At 33.4% G+C, this 20205-nt stretch overlaps 1 protein-coding gene across 2 annotated transcripts in view; it reads left to right on the top strand.

The window, feature by feature from the left end:
- Positions 1-2214: 2214 nt before the first annotated feature.
- LOC127958052 (target of rapamycin complex 2 subunit MAPKAP1) overlaps positions 2215-20205 on the top strand; it is a 33665-nt gene continuing 15674 nt past the window's right edge. The window contains exons 1-8 of one of the 2 annotated variants that reach the window (XM_052556833.1): positions 2215-2408; positions 3627-4072; positions 6728-6763; positions 8676-8765; positions 8863-9011; positions 10446-10618; positions 15474-15650; positions 19057-19166. In XM_052556833.1, coding sequence (XP_052412793.1) covers positions 3799-4072; positions 6728-6763; positions 8676-8765; positions 8863-9011; positions 10446-10618; positions 15474-15650; positions 19057-19166 — 1009 coding nt within the window. In that variant the 5' untranslated portion in view covers positions 2215-2408; positions 3627-3798. The remainder of the gene's footprint in view (positions 2409-3626; positions 4073-6727; positions 6764-8675; positions 8766-8862; positions 9012-10445; positions 10619-15473; positions 15651-19056; positions 19167-20205) is intronic. The other variant, XM_052556834.1, reaches the window with a different exon arrangement.

The raw sequence follows: 20205 nt of genomic DNA, 5'->3' as shown, positions 1-20205 counted from the left end.
TTCCTGTGTGCGTCTCGTGCGCAGCAGCTCCTCCTGATGATGTTCCCAGTGTTGCACAAGAGCCTGCAGACAGGCGGCTCCGCCCACCCGGGGTCTGCAAGTGTGCACCCGTGCTCACCATTACATACATATTTATGTCCAAAGTCTGGATGAGGCTCGGGCAAAGTTAGATTTAAAATTATACTTTACATTGCTGTCCATGTTAATGCAACTTAATAATGATTTATTAATACGCATCTTTTCATTACACATTTTTAAACTCAGGCGAATATTAATCAGTGTGGTTTTAAAAGTCCATCTTTACACGGTCTTGCATAGCAACAAAAATTATTTAGCATCTGGACATTGCACTGTTGCTGTCTAGAAAAATGAATGAATGAATGAACACGCCACACATCCACACAACTTACACACAGGGTCACACGGTTCCATTCAGCGAAATGTGAACAGTAACACAATAATGAAAAAACAATCAGAAAAATTTTACAAAGACAGTATGCAAAAATATAAAATCAATATAATAATGAATAATATAAAAAATTAAAACAATACCTAAATGGCAAGCATCTAAAAGACTGTATGCAAAAATATTTAGTTATATTATAATAATTATAAAAAAGTTACATATTTTTTAAAGAGATAGAAACAAATTATATTTAAAATATATATTTTTAGATAAAATATGGTCTACAGAAATTTAGAACTATTAAACACAACTTACCCCGACCTAAAATATGGACAGTGTTTATTTAAAACAAACAAAGTTGGTGTTTTTGATTATTTTAACAATGCAGAAAATATTATAGCCATTTGCAACCACTTAAAAAAAAAAAAAAAAAAAAAAACAAGCAATCAATCAAGAAAATAAATAAAAAATAATGTCATTGACAAGAAATAAATAGGTAAACAAGCATATAAATTCATAAATATTTTTTTTACAGGTAACCTCAAAAATATGCTTCATGTGAAAACATCTAAATGATCTAAATCAATCGAACTGCAACAGTTGAAACTAATATATCTATAGATCTGTTCAGGTCAAACACAAAATTATAAATAACTACAAAATAATTTAATAAACAAATAGGTGTAAATATATAAACAAACAAATAAAAACAAACAAACAAATGTAAACAGTAATATTGTAAAAATGCGGTCTAATCAATCTAACAGGTTAAACTAATTTTCTGATCATTACAGTAACTACATTTATTTAATTTTTTTTACAGTTGCATCCATGGTGCATTAAATTAGATTTCATCATCATCATAAAAACATAATATTATACACAGCTACAAAATAACTTTCATTTTGTATACAATTATATATAAATTTGTATGCTCTAAAACAAACAAACAAAACAAACAAATAAATAAATAAACAAACAAACAAATAAATGTTAGTTATGTAATTAAAAAGCATAGTTGATTTGGTAACATCTAAGGTATCAGATTTGATTCCAGTCAAAGATATGTACAACTGAATCAGTCTGATTAAAATCTAATTAAAATGGCACATTAAAAATAATAATAAAATAAAATAAAATAAAATAAAATAAAATAAAATAAAATAAAATAAAATAAAATAAAAATCATTGCATTTACAATGGTGGGAGATTTCTTTAATTTAGTAAACATTATTCAATTTTTCCTATACACTGTGATTTTACAAGGTCTGGTGTAAATAGAGTATCTTGGATGTTGAGAAATGTCATAGCCTATTATTAAAAAAACTTCATAACAAACAGTATTTCTCTCTTTCTGTTTGTTTAACAAGCTATGCAAAATGTTTGAATTATAAGATCAAGTTGTGTAGGATTTTTGTGAACTGTTACAAACCTGATGCATGGTTTAGTCTTGAATGTTAGCTCTGTCCATTATTTCTTATTGATAGTCTTTGTTATACTTACAAAGCAAAGTTATTAATTGTAGATATTGTATAATGTGAAGTTTGTACATGCTACTTGATGAAATAAATTATATAAATAAAGAAGTAAAGAGAAATTTTAAAGGAACAAGGTAATTTTTTTTTAATTAAATTAAATTAAATTAAATTAAATTAAATTAAATTAAATTAAATTAAATTAAATTAAATTAAATCATCTCGCGGTCTGTCTATCTGCTTTACTTGTTGATAACATTCTCTGAGTCTTGATTGGCCGCATGTCTTGTCCATCGCTCGTTCTAGAGGGCGTTTCCCAGAGCAGTACTTCCGGTACGAGGGGTAAACCCGCAGGAAGTAGCTCACTGGACCACCAATACAGGAACAACAGAGTAAACAGACACGTTTAATCTGTTTTTGGGACTATATCTCCATAATTATGAGATGAGACAGTACAGTCAGTCCCTCGCTCGGACGGTGTGGCGCGTCTGTGATGGTCTGAGCCGCTGTTATAGGCATGAATGAAGGTAATGATGCGCTGATGTTTGAAGCTCATCGAGCAGATTAGCACGAGCTTTAGCAGGGCCTGGCCAGCGCGTGCACTCAGCTCTTACTTACATGTGTTTCATCCAAATAATTATTCAAATGTAATCTTATTCATTTCAGACAGCAACCAGAGTACATTTGTGACCAGCTCGCCCTCGAAACGGACTCGCTTAATGTGTTTATTGATCAGAAACTTTTAGCTTGCTGGCTAACTAGCATTTTAGCATCACCACTTGTCATTTTGTTTACAAATCAATATTTTTTGAAACGTTTTAACGTGTGGTGTGGGTGTACGTGCTTATGTCCTAATCGAGTTAAGAAGGTTGTTGTTTGGGTTTCATGAAAGCTAGTGTATGGTTTAGTAACTTACCAGTTGTGTGTTTCTTTACTGTGTGTTTACACCACCAACATCCTCATAAGAGCAATATAATAGAGCCTGGAAGACTGGTTTATCCATTACACCTGTGTGTCCCGCGTGGTTTTCATCATTAGACTTGTTTAGTGAATGATTTCATTTGATGTTAGATGTTAGCTTACTTTTTTTTTTTTAAATTCATATTTCTATTCACTCATGTAAAGCCTGACACGTGAAATAATATGCTTTAAAATGGAACAGTCTAGTGAAAACCTTTTTGTTTTGCACAGTGTATTGAGCAGAATTGTGCAATTTGTTGCAGACGTTGTCATTTATGTGGCCAAAAAAAAAAAGTAATTCTGATAGCTTGTAAATCAGACAGAACTGTTTAACAATATAACTGAATATGTGCTATTTAAATACTTAATTTTATGATCAAAGGTCTGTAGTTTCAAAACGTGCAATGCAATACAGTAATGATTGAGAGACCAACGATTAAAAAAGCCTGATGATCATGTGTTTTCTAAAAATCAATGTATGGGTAATCAAGTAAACTTCAGTTACTTCAGTAAATAAATGTAATAAATGTTATATTTGCATTTCCTTTATAAAAGTCAGTAAAGATTTCACAACAAAAAGACTTGAACCACAGGATGCAGGTAGATGTTTTTACAATTAGACTAAAATACATTTAATTACTAAAAATGTCATACAATGCAAAGATTTGATCATGTAGAAACTTGCATAACAAGCATATAATACAGTAGGCTTTAATAGGGTGAATATATATTGCGCAATATATTGTGGCTTAATGGATAAACATCTAGTCTGTGTTACCCTTCAGGCAGGCATCCATGTCCAACCATGGAGAGGAGAAAATAACCCCAAAAAGAAAGAAAAGAAGACGCTGCATCGCTGAGGAATCTTCAGCCTCTAACTCCGACTGAGGGTCGGCACATCCGGACGGAGAACCGGAGAGCGACCGAGGGGTGAGGGGCGAGGGGCTGGTGCTCAGAATGGCTTTCCTCGATAACCCTGCCATCATCCTGGCCCACATCCGGCAGTCGCATGTGACCAGCGATGACACCGGGATGTGCGAGATGGTCCTGATCGACCACGACGTGGATCTGGAGAAGTGCCATTTGTCTGTGGCGTCCGCTGGTGGAGGCTCGTCCGGGGGTTCGTTTGGGGACGGCAGCAGTGGAGGAGACGGCCAGACCTGCGATCTCTCTCAGTCTGTCGACATCACCTCCAGCTGGGACTTTGGCATCCGACGGCGCTCCAACACAGGCAAGTAGCTGTCTGAATCTCAGAATTGGCTGCTTTTGGGGCCCTGAATCCAGCTTACCGATGTGGTTGGTACAGGTAAAGACGAAACGCCCTAAACCTTCTCACACTAGAATTTAAGATTGTTAAATGGGATTAGAAACGCAAATATGGCCCAGTTAGGCTTTATTTTTACGTTTGTGTAAATTCCGAAAATTTTGTTTTATTACAGCTTTCAGCTAGATTTGGAATGAGAACCGTTTGTTAACCTGCTGTCACAGAAACTTGAAAAGCTTCCCTGTAGCTTTTCACCAAATCAACAGTTTAACTCTTTAAGATTTAACTCTTTCAAGTATTGATAAATCACTGCCCAATTTTATTCCCTTATTTTTGTGGCAATTTGTCCGTTTATTATCAAAAATGGTATCGACTATTTATTTTATTCAAGGCATTGTATTGAAGTTAGAGATTCCAGTATTGTGTCTCTCAGAACAACTTAAAGGAATAGTTCACCCAAAAATGGAAACTTTCTCAACCTCAAGCCACCCAAAATGTAGGCTTATACGAGTTTGATTCTTCATCAGATTTTGGAGAAATGTAGCATTATATCACTTGCTCATCAATGGATGCTCTGCAGTGAATGGGTGCCGTCAGAATGAGAGTCCAAACTGCTGATAAAAACATCACAATAATTCACAAGTAATCCACACTACTCTAGTCCATCAGTATAGGTCTTTGGAAGTGACAAACTGTGTGTGTAAGATACAAATCCATCATAAAGACATCTTTAACTTCAAACCATTGCTTCCAGTTATAATAGGATCAAATAAAAATATGGCTAAAAAAAAAAAAAAAAAAAAAAACATCTATTATTAGCTTCCTCCAGTAAAAAAGTAATCATATATGAAACAAAAGAAATATGTGTAAAGATGAAGCATCATTTTCAAGCAAAAAATAGTTAAGGAACACACTAAACAAATATGTTGGTGTATTTTGAAATTAGTGGACTTTTTCACTAGAGCAGTTATTATTATGTATTATGGACTATGGACTAAATATTTGGCCAGAAGCAACAGTTTGTCAGATAGTTAAAATGCCTTAATGTATTTACTTTTTACAAATACACAGCATTTGGCTTCACAAGATGTTAACTGATGGACTGGAGACAGAGTTGTGGATTACTTGTGAATTATAGCTATTTGGGCTCTCATTCTGACGGCACCAATTCACTGCAGTTTTGGATGAACTATTTCTTCAAGAGTGCTCATGCTTATCCTGCGCTCTCAGCATTATCAGTATGTGGCTTTGCATTTTGCAGAAGGATCGGATATGAGCAAGACAATGGCTTGTCAGTTTTTCAGTGTGAAAAAATGCTTATTGGTCACTACGAGTTTACTAATCGATAATATCAAACATGCACAGTGTTGAAAAGTGTGCTAAAGGGATGTCGGCCTAAACTTAACCTTGCACGCTTCTGCTTTAGTTTGCTCTGTGATGTCGGCCCATGAATTCTTCTCTTTCTCTCTGATTGCAATTGAAAGAATTGCTTCTTAAATAGTGATTATTCAGAAAACCGTTAAAGCAATCCTCTAGGAACCAGAATCTTTAAGTGGAATCTGAATCGGAGCCAGAATCGTTTGTTTCTTTACTGTTTCTTACTTACTGATTATCAATAGGCTGAAACCTTGGAGCAAAACAAAGCAGAAAGTTAGGCTGGACTTAAACACTCTATATTTTTGCTGCTTCGTCTTTCCCTTAAAGCTTTCCTGTAGTCTTTACTGTACCAGCCACTCAGAACTGAGCAGGAAGAATGATTTTATTGGGGCTCAATAAATGTTTACTCAAATGAAAAGGAAATTGCTAAAAATCTCAAGTGGTACCATTTTAAATGAAATGTTTCTTTGGGGGAATTTGTTATTTTATTATCTGATTTTCCTTTTCTTTGATCAAGGGTTAATCTGATTCTGCTTGTTGGCTGGGAATGGAAACTGACTGAAATTGATTTGTACTCTAGATGATCTTGCCTTTGCAAACCTCTTTCCAGTGCTAAAATTTGATCTTTTGTCTTAAGCTTATCTGATGCTTTATTTAAACAAATCTAAATCTTCCTTGTTTTTCAGTATTAATCCTGTTCAAAAAGTTAGTTTTAGTGTCTTGATATTGCACTATTATTACAGAGAATATCAGAGAATATTTTTTTTACAGTAGAAAGCAGCAAACACCCAATGTTTTATATTGAAATATCTTTGTCAAATTACTCTTTGAATTTAATTAAAGAATAAGTCAAAGCAAACCTTTTTCGTCAGTTTCTCACATTACAGTTGAGTTATACTTGCTCTGTTTTGTTAAGGGAACAATTTCACAATTATGAATGCAGAATTAGCCATAATTATGTGAGGCTCTAATTATATTATGCTTGTTCAAACCGTTTTTAGTCTGTGTAAAAAAGACTGAGGTTTGTTCCTGGAGTCGTTCAGTTTCAGTCAGTGTGTTTTGTCATGGCAGCTGTTGAAATAAATGCACATTAATCCTGGGCTAGGGATTGATAATCACTAGCACTCTAGCTGTGTAACTTTGATGAAGTGGATGTGGCTTAGCGCTTTTTGGGATGCTTTTGTTGGGGAGGGGGATCTTTGAAATATTTCTCTATTATGTACCATCTGAACAACTTGTGCCCAGGACGACAAGACAGTTTCGTGAGACCTGAGCCTGCTGGTAAGCAAGTGTTCAGGACAGGAAACAGTGCTGAAAATATCAATATGAATCTGATGAATCTTATCTGTGAATCAAATTCAGTTTGAATTTCAGCTATTCATTCTGTAATCTCAAAAAGACATTCTTTAATTGGATATACAATTTTTTTTTATAATCATGTCATGACTTTAATTGGTTGAAATAGTTGTTGCTGTTTTTTTTTAATGGGGTTGAAATCCAACTAGGTCCCACAGACCCTTAGAATTATACAAAAGCTGTCTCTGGGTATATGTGGATAATATGTACATTTTGGGTAGTAACAGGTATCTTTAAGGTACTAATTTGCATCTTTAGAGGTAAAAAAATATAATACAATTTAGAAAACACAGTATAATTTAAAATATAAATTGAAATACATTAAGACCGATCACTTTTTGTCAGAATAAGTATGTTGTTTAATGGAACATTTCATCCACGTTTTGACCTTTCATTTTCACCAAAGGTATTTGAAAACAATAAACACTTTAGTTTTATTTGATATAATTTTTATGTATATAAAATCACTTTTGATGCAACAAAAGTTAAACACAGATAATATTAATTAAAAAAAAAAAAAAATTTAAGTGTTCAATATTGTAAAACTTCAAAACTCCTGTCAGGCAAGCAATATTCTAACATATACATTGTGAAATAGAAAAGATCTATGTATGAGGTACTTCAGATGTCAAATGTTGCATTATTGAATTGCAGCATGGCGAAGTATTTGCCTTCGCGTATTTGCAAATCGAGTAAAAAAAAATATGCTTTGTGGTTACCATATCATGCACAAAAAAAAAAAAAAAAAAAAAAAAAAATTTCATGTGTAAGGTCCCTGGGGTTAAAGTTCCAAAAACAACAAAAAACACTTTTGAATTGAGCATAAGAGAAAAACCCTTTAAGAGAAACAATTGCCCTGCAATTAAAGGGGCTTTCATTTGCATACACACTTCAAGTGCTGCATATTTGTACACCCCAAAATACCAGCCAAGTGCTCTCTGGACGATTGTTTTAAGTGTACAAATTGGACTAGTTTAAATATGTTCCAGACACATAAAATGCATACTGAACTATATGCATATATGCAACTTGACACCAATCTTTTATAGTCTACGTACTGCATACATGCATATAGTTTAAAATGCATTTTTTAGTGTTTGGAAAATAAAGTACTATGTATATCAGCTGTAGACCTCATGAAGTAAATGGAAAACGTCTTGTCCTTCGGTGTAGACATTCTGGAATGTTCGTAAAAGTCGCAATATAGAGTGTTTTAAATTCCATTCATTTTCATTTTTTCCTTTGTGACATTTTCATGACATTAAAAAATTCTCATTACTGTAACGGGGAAATAGTTTGAGTATACATCAATGTGGTATTTGCTTCTATTTACATTGAATTCATGCTGATTTTAATAATAATAATATAAAAAAAAAAAGTTTAGCAGCTTTTCTTAATTGCAGTAATGAGAATGAGTTTGTTTTGAGTGGGAAATGTTTTATTGTCTTGAAAATAATGTCACAATTTTCTTCAAGTAAAATATACCTGATCATTTGTTTGTGAGATTCATCAAAACACTTCTTTTTTTTTTGGGGGGGGGGGGGGGGGGGGGGCTGTATATTGGCGAAAAAAAACAAGATTAGTTTAATAGTGGATCAAGTTTGACATTGATTTGTTAGATGACAGGTGATTAAATATTTAAATAATCAGTCTAATAATAACCTGTATTTTTAATAAAAATGTATCTTCACATAATTTGTTCATCAGGTGAATTCAGCCCTTTATATTGGTTAATCGCAGTTATAATATGCATGAAATCTTTTTCATTGACCACTTTGAAGTGTAATGGGGTCACACCACTGACAATGTTAACAGATGAAAGTCTTTTCATTTAAAGCTCAAAGATTGGAGCGATTGAGGAAAGAAAGACAGAACCAGATCAAGTGCAAAAACATCCAGTGGAAAGAGAGAAGCTCGTCACAATCAGGTAAAGTAGCCGTGCTCAAAAGAGAAGTTTGCTTTCATTTTCGGCTCTTTATTTCTTCTCCTCTGAGTATGTTGTTCCCCTCTCTGGATTTTTGTAGCAGACGACTTGAGCTCGCTTTTTGAAAAGAAGGACTTTAAGGACAGGCCCAGGAGCACAGGCAGTAAATCCACACTCTCGCTGCGGCTAGAACAGTGTCCTCAGCAGCTCAACAACCCCTTCAATGAGTACTCCAAATTTGATGGCAAGGTGAGTGCTTTTGTGTCTACACTAAGCACTTTTCCTCTGAAATTACATGCTGGATTTCTTTAAATACTGAGGTTTATCAAAGTCAACATGAGATCTTTGGCTTTCTTAATAAGTGTCCCCGTCCCTTATTGTAAAGAAATAAAATACAAGCATCCATCTGCCTTCATTTGTGCTACATAATTTGGCTAGTTAGCTAAAATAATATTTTATACTGTATATATATATATATATATATATATATATATATATATATATATATATATATACATATATATAATATGTATGTGTATATATATATATATATATGTGTATATATATATGTGTATATATATATATATATATATATATATATATATATATATATATATATATATATATATCTATATATATATATATATATATATATATATATATGTATGTGTGTGTGTGTGTATATATATATATATATATATATATATATATATATATATATATATATATATATATATATATATACACATACATATTATATATATATATAAAAATAAATATATACAGTGTATATATTCCATTTTTAGTTAGTTTATAGTCATTTTGTTGTATGTTTTTGTTTATGTCTGTACAGTTTTTATTTATTTGTATTTCATTTTTAGATTTTTTTTTGTGCAAGTATTTTTTTTTAAAATATATATACTTTTTTTTTGTATTTTTACGATTTATATATTATTACTTTTTTTTTTAATATGGTTATTGTTTCCATTTTAATTAACTATAATAACCCTGATTATTATTAACTGGTGGTCATGCAGTGCTGAACGCTTCTTCTCTTGCATGATTAAAACAATTAACATGGTTAAGGAATCACATCCATACTGAATTTTCAGACCTCACCGTTAACAGACATTGTTGAAAAATATGTGAAGCTTTAAGTGAATGGCCGAATTTATTCAAAACAATCTGAAAGCATTTGTGAAATGGCTTACAGAGTGTTTTCATCACCCTTTAAGGAAGCTCTTTCTTAAACGCAGAACAGAAACGCCTGGTGTCATGCAGGTTTCCCTCCTGTCTCCTTGCATGTGGATCAGCTCCAGGCTATAACACCTTCACAGAAAAGAGAAAGACTTGACGTTTTCATTTTTGACAATCTTCGAGATTTAAGTGTAGTTTGTCATTGTGCATCACTTACAGCTGTCTTTATCACTTTCTGTATCCCCCCTTTGGCTCTTTAGATTCATGTTTTTACACTCACATGTTTTTCTGTGATGTAAAATTGTCTGAAATGCAAAAAGTCCACTTTTTTATTTTTTTATTTATCTGAATAAACATATATCTGATCAAGATCATTAATGAAGTTAGTACCTGACACAAACCAGATTCAAACCCATTTCTACTGCGTAAGCATCAAGGCTTAATTTAATTGCTTGTAGAAATGTTTCCTTAACTTTTCTGTTTCAGGGCCATGTTGGTACAACGGCAACCAAAAAAATTGACGTCTACCTCTCAATGCAGTCGACCCAAGAAAAGCTTCACCCCATGATGGTGGTCACGATGGCCAACGCTCGGGTCCACGATCTTATTGGGCTCATCTGTTGGCAGTACACCTGTGAGGGCCGCGAACCCAAACTCACGTTAGTGGAAAAAAGCTTTTTACACATGCATCCTATAAAAGAATTTGATATCCCCACATGATCCAGTGCATGAAGTGTTAAAGTTAAGCACAGTGCATGGCTTGACACTTCTAATTTGAAAAATTTAAGAGCTTATAAAGAACTTTAGGGACAATTTAGGGAACTTTAGGAAAAGTGTATTATTTTACAATAATACATGGTAACTAGGAAACATTTAAGTTTCTGGATATTTATACATCATACTTTATTTATTTAATCATTATGGAACTGTTTATATTTTAAATGTTGAATTAAGTGCCAGATGGGGTTTATTGTGTAAACTGATTTTTTTTTAATGCATAATGCAGGACTTTTAATTATAGACAAGCCTGAAATACTCAGACTCTTATTTTGAAATGTCTTTGCTACATTCACCTGCTCCTTCCAACAGATGAGGAGGAAAATATACATTCTTACAGCCTTCTAAAACATATTACGAAATAAACACTTTCCTTTCCCATCTACCTCTGCTTCTAATGCCAGTCTTGACCTTTCCCAGCGAAGGCAGGCAATCCCCTGGTTTTCCACCACAAAGTAAACGGACATAATGCATTAACAGTAGTATATAAGCAATTGCCTGGCATAAATGCATGTTATTCATTAATTGCCAACTGATGTGAATCTGCGACCATAACGTCCAACAGTGCTGCATTTTTACTTTGCAATGTATGCCGTTCACATTTATTTTATTAAGGCATTGCCATTTGAAGTTTAATAATCATTTGGTTATGATGTTTAGCTAAAATTAATACCAATTAAAAAAAAATGTGTTACTTGAACTAAAATAAATGTTAACTAAAAATATAAAAATGTAAACTTAATTTATTTCAGATAGTTGCAACGGCACAAATATACAGTCGTATTAAAAAGAAAAAGCAGAATACTTTAAAATTAAAATTAAAACAGAAAATATGAAAATAAACCTAATTTAAAATATAAATATAAAAATAGCACTCTATTATGCAATATCTCAATTTTGGAAAAAGCCTACTTTTTATTCACACATGTATCCTAAATACATTTTATAGTTTGCATACATCTATTTTTAGTTGCAAATGTGTGCGAAATGCTTGAACTGTTGATCCCTGCTTAGCGGATACTTGTTTAGGGTGCCATAAATAAAACATGTTTGTTATCAACCCGCTTGGAAAGTGCTGTCCTCCAAGTAATGATCCTTCCCAGAGGCATTTATATTCCTTTCCCATCTACCTCTGCTGTTAATGCCAGTCTTGACCTTTCCCAGTGAAGGCAGGGATTCCCCTGGGCTTCTTTCTCATCTCCTCATTCAGTACGTCTCCAAGGTTTGCTGACCGAATAGTTCAGGAATTTTCTCCCTGGTACGTGGTACAATATGAAGATTTATACTTCGGTCAGATTGAGGAGAGGGTGAGGAGACCAGAAAAAAAGTAAGATTCCCTCTTGGGCAGCGTGGTGCCTCACACAGACAGTCTTGGTGGTTGATGTGAGACCTGATTGGCATAGCAATGATTTTTTCCCCTGGAGGAGGGTCAGGCTGTAGTAAGGAAGAGATGCGGGACTTGTGTGGGGTTTAAATGGGTCTGCTAACTCCGTACTGTTCTGGCCAGTACTTTTTTCATCAGTGTTTTTATTTGTAAGATAGTATACTGTAATATTGTGTTTTATTTTAATTTAAAAATTTTAAAATTTTAAATTTTAAAAGAATTATTAAGTTGTTAAAGTTTATGAATGAATTTCATTAGACACAGTTTTGATGATAAATTTGTATATATAAACTGTCCTCTAATACATATTGCAAATCAAAGGATCTCATGACAAATTGTCAAAATAGAAGTTTGGTTTAACATGAAGAAATTATGAGTAATATATTATAGTTGCTTTATTTGACCACTATATATATAATATATATATATAATTTTTATTTTTTTATTTTTTTCCTTTGGTAAAGTATTTTTTATTTTTATGAATTAGTTTCATAAATGCAACTTTTTTGGTGATACATTTGCGTTAAGTCATAAAAATGTCAGAATCCATTGCAACTCCATAGTCTTCTTGGCAAAATAAAAGTTTGGTTTAACTTGAAGAAATTATGACAGCAAATAAAAAAATAAAAAAAAATAAAATAAAACATGCAGTATTTTGTTGTGAATTGTTTTATAAATTCATTTCATCAAATGCAATTTTGGCTAAATTTGTTTCAAATCATACAACACAGAATAAAAAAAGCCTTCAATTAAAAGCCTTTTTTTGTAAACAAAAATGTGTAATGCATTCTTTATTAATTTTATGAAATTAATATTGTAATGACTATTGAGTTAGGAGTGGTTTGGTTGCTTAAAGCATCATTAACCTAATATTTATTTTCCAAAATATATGTTGAAATTCAACTTGTACTTGTAATGTAAATCAGTTAGTTCTTTGTATCAGTATAGCAAACTACTTCTATTGAATGCATTTAAATAGATTGTGAGGCCTTAGAAATTTGCGAACCAGAAAGAAAATCTTTAGAGACAGATATTCAATGATTGTAGATATTCAAGAGTCACTTGTTGTCTTGGATGGCCCAGAATTTGAAGGTGATGTTGAGAAGGAGTACATATTACTGAAACTACAAAAAAAGATAACTTGTGGTGCTTGAAGACCAGGATTTTCTCTGAGTCTGCTGTTATCTCCTCAGGCTGCCCGAGCAGGATCATGGGTCTGATTAACACTATGACAGTTAGTCTTTACAGCTCAGGCCTGGATTTCGACAGAGTGTCAGAGCAAATTAAAACGCCATCGTCCCAGCACAAAAACACCAAAGCAGGCATTGCCCCCGAGGGATGAAAACTATATCATAAAGACAAAAGCTTATCATGTTTGCACTAAAATAATTGTAGAAGAGGCTGCTGTTAGTTTTGTGTTTATGATGGATCAGTCTGGATCCATTATGATATAAAACAAAGCCCTGGGCAAAAGTAATCTGGAATACAGCCAGCTTACACTATATATAATCATACAACAAAAGGTTTTACCATGAAACCAATGAAGTTAACTCTTCTCATTGCTTCTCTTTTGATGCATACTCATTCTGTGCCAGGCTACATCCCAACAAGCCCTCAATGATTTTGCCCCTCGATGAATAGCCCCATTTAAATGCCCTGACTCATAAATTGTGTCTGGGTTTTTTTGTTTGATGCTTCTGTTGTTCTCTTCTAAGGATAAGGAGAACAATGTTGGCCTTTATCACCAAACCAGCTTTTAGAAAAAGGTCTTCAGAACCACTTCTGCATAAACGCAAACAAAAGATGTTTCTTCTTAACTTAGGCCTAGTCCACACTAATACGTTTTTGATTGAAAACGTATCTTTTTCTCTCCGTTTTGGCCTTCCATCATTTGAGATGGCGTTTTTAATCAAGGAAAGCGTCGCTTTTGGAAAACGCTTTCCAAAGTGGATACATTTTAAAATGCTGTTTTCACGTTGTCGTCTGGACTGTGAAGACGCAGGCTTTTGAAAACGATGATGCAAGTTTAGTCAAGTGACGCATATAGTACCAATAGATATCCATGTTTATACGGGTATTGTGCACGTTATGTGTTCACATTATTGCTATAGATGTGTTACTTTGTACACTTTTCATATCACAGTTCTATGATGATAAAATGTTTTTTTTTTTTTACTTGCGGTCGCTATTTGTGGCAAAACATGAGAGCATTTGCGTTTTAGATCAGACATACAATTGCATACATTGCGCAGAAAGCAAATGTAAAGTTTTCTGATGTTTCAGTGTGGATGAGACACTTTTGGAAAACGCTTGAAAATGCTAGTGTGGACGGAAAAAAATGAAAACGCCATTTTCAAATGTATCCGGATTAATGTAGATGTTGAAGTTATTTGAGAAAAGAAGAAAATTCATTACAATGAAATGTAAGGCATTATAGTTGTTACTTAAATAGTTGTGGGGGTTAATGCAATGCAACAGGTGCGATGCAAAGAAATGTATATATATATTTTTTATAAAAACGTTTATGTATTAAACTATTCTGTGTTTGACTCAAATTGAAAGAATAGAGTTTAATTTCTATTAAGGTTTATAGGGATTTTAAGATGTAGCCTAATTAGTGATTTAAAAAATTAAGTTACTTTTTGAGTTTTTAAGTTACTTTTCGGTAATTAGTCATTTAAATACAATATTGATGATGTAATTAGTAAAAGTAATTAATTACTTTTTGAAAGTAACTTACCAAACACTGTACACAATCCTGAGGTACACATGGACTCTGCTCTTTTAAACCATCTACATCATATTATTTATATATATGACAGTAAAACAGTAGTTGTTGCAAGCAATCATTTGCATAAATGCTTGGTATTCATTAACTGCAAAAAATTCTCAGAAAGTCTGAGCCTGAAGAACAATTGTACTTTCAAAACATGCAGCTCTATTTTATTTTATGAAAGCATAGCCGTTTGAAGTTTAATAATCACATAATAATAACAGTAAGCAGTAATGCGATTCCTGTTTTTTCATACACAAATATAAAACTTTTTTTAAATGATAATCAAGATGTTTGTTATTTCAAGATATTTATGATTGCCTAGAATTTCATAACTGATTTTTGTAAGGACTATCGGGACTTTATTATTTGCAAGTGCTCTCATAAATATGTTTACAGTTTGTGCACGTTTGTTTTTGTCGTGAATGCAAGAGAAGCGCTCGTGCGGGCGAGCCTTTAAAATGCTTAGTTGCTTAAAAATAGAACAAGCTAAAAAGAAAACAGGATTTTATCTTATTGAAATACCACTCTTTGAGTTTGAGCTCTATCTCTTTAATATTTCTCCTTTCGTACTCCACAGTGAAAACGTCAACACTTACTGCCTCCACATCGCTGAGGATGACGGCGAGGTGGACACTGATTTCCCTCCGCTGGACTCCAACGAGCCCATACACAAGTTTGGCTTCAGCACGCTGGCTCTGGTCGAGAAGTATTCATCTCCTGGACTGGGGCCCAAACAGTCACTCTTTGTTCGAATGTAAGAATGCCACTTAACTCAGATTTTATCGCTACTAATTACTACTTATGTCAAATCAAAAGGAAATCTAAATATCATTATACGCTTTATACATAATTCAAGTAAAATGGGTTGGTAACACTTTTTTTTTTTTCTGTTGTTGACGAACAATACATTTATGCCATATTCCAGAGTTTGGGGTCAGTATTTATTTATTTTATTTTAATTAATACACAGTATAGACATTTATATTGTTACAAGATTTGCATTTCAAAATACAGAATAAATGCTGTTTTTTTACTTTCTGTTCATCAAATGTTATTATTTTTTGCAGCCTTGGTTATAAGAAGACACTTCTTTCAGAAACATTAAAAATCTTACTGACCCCTGACTGTTGAATGATGGTGCATATAGTTGCATTAATACACAATTCCAAAGTAAAATCAATACAAAGTTTATTCTTCACCTGTATCTAGAAGTTTGCCTAGTTAGTGCACAGCCTCTGATAAGGCTCTTATGAGACTTAGTTCTTAAACTAATGAGGTTTAAAGGCCTGGCACTCAGCCCTTAAGTTTGTTGGAGTTTTTTCCCCACAGGCGTCTGCATGAAGCTGTTATCTTTTGTTTTGTGAGCTCTCAGTTCGATAGTTGGTCTTCTGTGCATTTGGGCCGATATCTAATCAGCTGTTTGGTTAATGTGGCTGACAAAGTGTTAGGAGGCCACTATTAATTGGATGTCGCTAATTGGATTTGAGTGGCATCCTGCCAGATTATCCTGCCTTTGATAGGGAACTGTAGTTTGGGCTGTAATTCTGAATTTAACATTGTGCAATGAAGTTCAGTTTGTTTGTGTACGTGACAAATGTTTGTATGCAATGTTTTCTTGTACTCGCTCAGGTTGTGTGACATTTGCACTGATTAACATATCATGGATGGTTTTTATTAGGAAATAAATGTTTTGCAGATTAGAGAAAATAATTTTTTTCCACAGTTGGGTGAACTATTCCTTTATCATTTTGTCAACTGTGAAAGCAACACATTACAGTACCCTTTTTATTTTATTTTTTACTTATAAAAATTAAGACTTGCATTCAACAAGGATGCATTAATATGATCAAAATTAACACAAAATATTTATATTTCAAATTTATATATATATATATATATATATATATATATATATATATATATATATATATATATATATATATATATATATATATATATATATATAATTAATCTACTTTTAAAATAGTTATTTTGCAGTTTCTGTTCTGAAAAAATATATTATGGTTTCCAAAAAAAGAGAAAAGACAACTGATAAGGTTTTAACAGTAATATTAAGAATTTCCTATTTATGTAGGCTATGATCAGCTCACTCTCTGTGCTGGCCGCTTGGTAGTTAATTTAAAAACAATTTTTGTGATGGTCATTTATTTTTTAGATATTTAAGATGCAATGTTTTCAGTTTATTGATGATCTGACTCCTGTGAATGCATTTCTCTCTGAGACGGTTAACTTATTTTATCATACGTACGTTACGTACGTGTTTTATCATAACGTATGTTACTGCCTCACTAACAGTTCCTCTCAGATGACGACACATTTTTTCATCCGCCCGGATAAGGAGAAGCACTTTAATTTCACTGTCGCTCCAATTGGATGAGATTTCTTTTATTTTCGTAATCAGTGCTTGAATGCATCACATTTTATAATTGGCCCGGAGTAGACGTCTTACGTCACCGTGTTCTGAACTGGTACGTGCTTATACCGGTTATTTTCCTTCTGCGTTCCAGCAATTTACTGGTAATGTTACAACTTCTCATACTGGTAAATTGCGGGAACGAATTTACCGGTATTTTTTTAAAAGATCCTTTTCGCACATGATCTCTTTACAGCAATTTACTGTTAATTTTCCGGAAAAGTCTGTATGTGTGAAAGGGCTTTAAGACTGGAGTAATGATGCTGAAAATTCAGCTTTGAATCGCAGGAATAAATTACACTTTAATACATAAGTTATTTTGAATTGTAATAATATTTTACAAATTTACTGTATTTTAATCTGTATCTTAAAGAAACAAGTCCTAGAAGCAGTCTTTTATTTTTTTCAATTTTGTATTTATTTTTACATTTTAATTTTAGAAATGTATTTTTTAATTTCAGTTTTAGTACTAGTAATTTTAGTACTTCAGCTTTAACTTAACCATTTTATTTAATCTTAGCAATCATTTCTTTTGTTTTAATTAACGTAAATGTTCCTTAATATTTATTTTTAGTTAATAACACAAGTATATAAATATTTATTTATGGCATTAATTAATATTTGGTAATTTGATCATATAATTGCATCCTTGGTTAGCTGAAAATACTTTTTTCGGATACAAAAAAAAAAAAAATCTTACAGACCCCAAACCTTAAGTAGCCATTTGCCCAATGCAAAAACCATTAAAGTTTTATGAAAAGTTGTTTTTGTGGCCCAGCTGCTTTGCACTTTTCATGGTATTGCACGTCTTTGTCAGTTGTTTTTTGTCCTTTATTCAATAGCTTCAAGCTGTGGGCTGGTTTTTAGAGCTCTCTGTGTCAGCTGCATGCTCCCTTCATGACATGGCACTGCAGGACCCTCGGCGAAAACTGAGCCGAAGCTCGGCCCTCAGTGGGCCATCGGGGCCGGCGACCTCTTCTGCTAGATCCCCGGCCTGATGTGAAGCCTGTCAGAAGCCCTGGCCCCGAGGCAGACGGGTCAGGACTGCTAAATGGAAGTGGACAAGCAAGTCTTCTGTCCAGAAAGTGTGAGGTCTCTGGCCTCGGGTTGTTGTTCTGTTGATAAAGTCTATCGCAGTGATGCATCCATGTGCTCAAAGTTTGACTCGTGTACTGGCCCTCAGCCTTGTGTTTAGGATTCACTCTGTTAAAGCAAGCCACCAACTTCTGAAGTACTATACAGTAAATCTATTTGCAAGCTTTTCTCTTGAATCTCAAACTACATTTGCAAAAAAATGTGTATACTTCAGTGGTACAAATCTGTTTGGTGAATCAGTCTGAAGCAGTCAAGAATCTGTCATTGGTCTGGATCATGGAGTGAATCAGTCAGATGACTCATTTCCACACTTACTGAACCACAAGTTAGGTCTCTTAAAGAGTTGAGAACTGTAAATATTAGAATGATTTCTGATGGATCATAGGTCTGGAGTAAAAACTGGAAAATTCAACGCTGCATCTCAGGAACAAATTCAAATAGAAAACAGTTATTTTAAATTGTAATGATTCTTCACAATTTTAGTGTTTCAGCTTCCTCAGGTTTATCTGTGAAAAACATGAATGAAGGTGTGATTTCAGTGTTGATCCTCTGTTAGACAGGAAGTTTGCATCTAATGCAAACGTTAAAGATGTATTCAATATGACTGATGATATGCCTTCCTCATCCACAGAAACGCGGCTCATGGTTTCTCCCTGATCCCGGTGGACAGCCAGAAAGTCACCATGAAGGATATTCTGCAGAAGGCCCTAAAAAAGCGTAAGGGCTCCCAGAAAGGAGCAGGTGAGATATCTCAAAGATTTATGTCTCACTTAATGTGAAAAAGAGGATGCGTTTTATATTCAAGCTTATATTCTTAAAGGGTTAGTTCACCCAAAAATGAAAATTAGCCTGTGTTTTACCCTCAAAGCATCCTAGGTGTATATGACTTTCTTCTTTCAGACAAATCCAATCTGAGAAATATAAAAAATTGTCCTGGCACCTCCAAGCCTTTCAATGGGGTTAAGCAGGTGTTTGTTGTCAACAGTTCAGAAAACGTGAAATAAAATGCATGCATAAGGCCTCCTGTAGCGAATCCGTGCATTTTTGTAAGATAAATATCCATATTTCAAATGTAATAAACACTTTTTTCTCACTTCCGCTGACTGTTGTTACCCGCTTACCCCATTAGTCGCGTTTTCACAATAAGTTGAGCTCAAAACTCACTTTCAGTCAGCAGTGAGTGTTTGAAATAACTTGATCACCATACAAGGCAAAAATATTTAGAAGTGGTGCAAAAGACTATGCATGCTAGGCATTAACATACCATAGTAAACATGGTAAATGTGACCACTTGAAGAAATCAGCTTCTTATTCTCTATCACAAACGTGTATTTTATTAGCAACACATTTAATCTGTCATAAGTCTCGTCTCGAGAATTTAGCTCCGCGTAGCCTGTGTCGTAATAATATAATAGGCCTAATGGTTTTTGTTCGGGAACTTTTATAACAATGTAGAAATGATCATTCTTTATAAATGTGATGTATATAGGATACTGTGACTACAAATAAACAGAAACAAACTTACATTTACATTTAATCATTTAGCAGATGCTTTTATCCAAAGCGACTTACAAATGAGAACAATAGAAGCAGTCAGGTCAACAAGAGAACAACAACAGAATACAAGTGCCATGACAAGTCTCAGTTAGTCTAGTATAGAACGCATAGCCAGGTATATATAAATATACAAATGTATATATATATATATATTTTTTTTTATTAAATGAAAAAGACAGGAAAAGGAAAAAGTACTGGTGTTAGTAGGTTAAGTGCAGGCGAA

Source organism: Carassius gibelio, chromosome B5, assembly GCF_023724105.1.
Source record: "Carassius gibelio isolate Cgi1373 ecotype wild population from Czech Republic chromosome B5, carGib1.2-hapl.c, whole genome shotgun sequence".
NCBI classification, from domain to species: domain Eukaryota; kingdom Metazoa; phylum Chordata; class Actinopteri; order Cypriniformes; family Cyprinidae; genus Carassius; species Carassius gibelio.
This window is presented reverse-complemented; position numbering and strand designations above follow the sequence as displayed.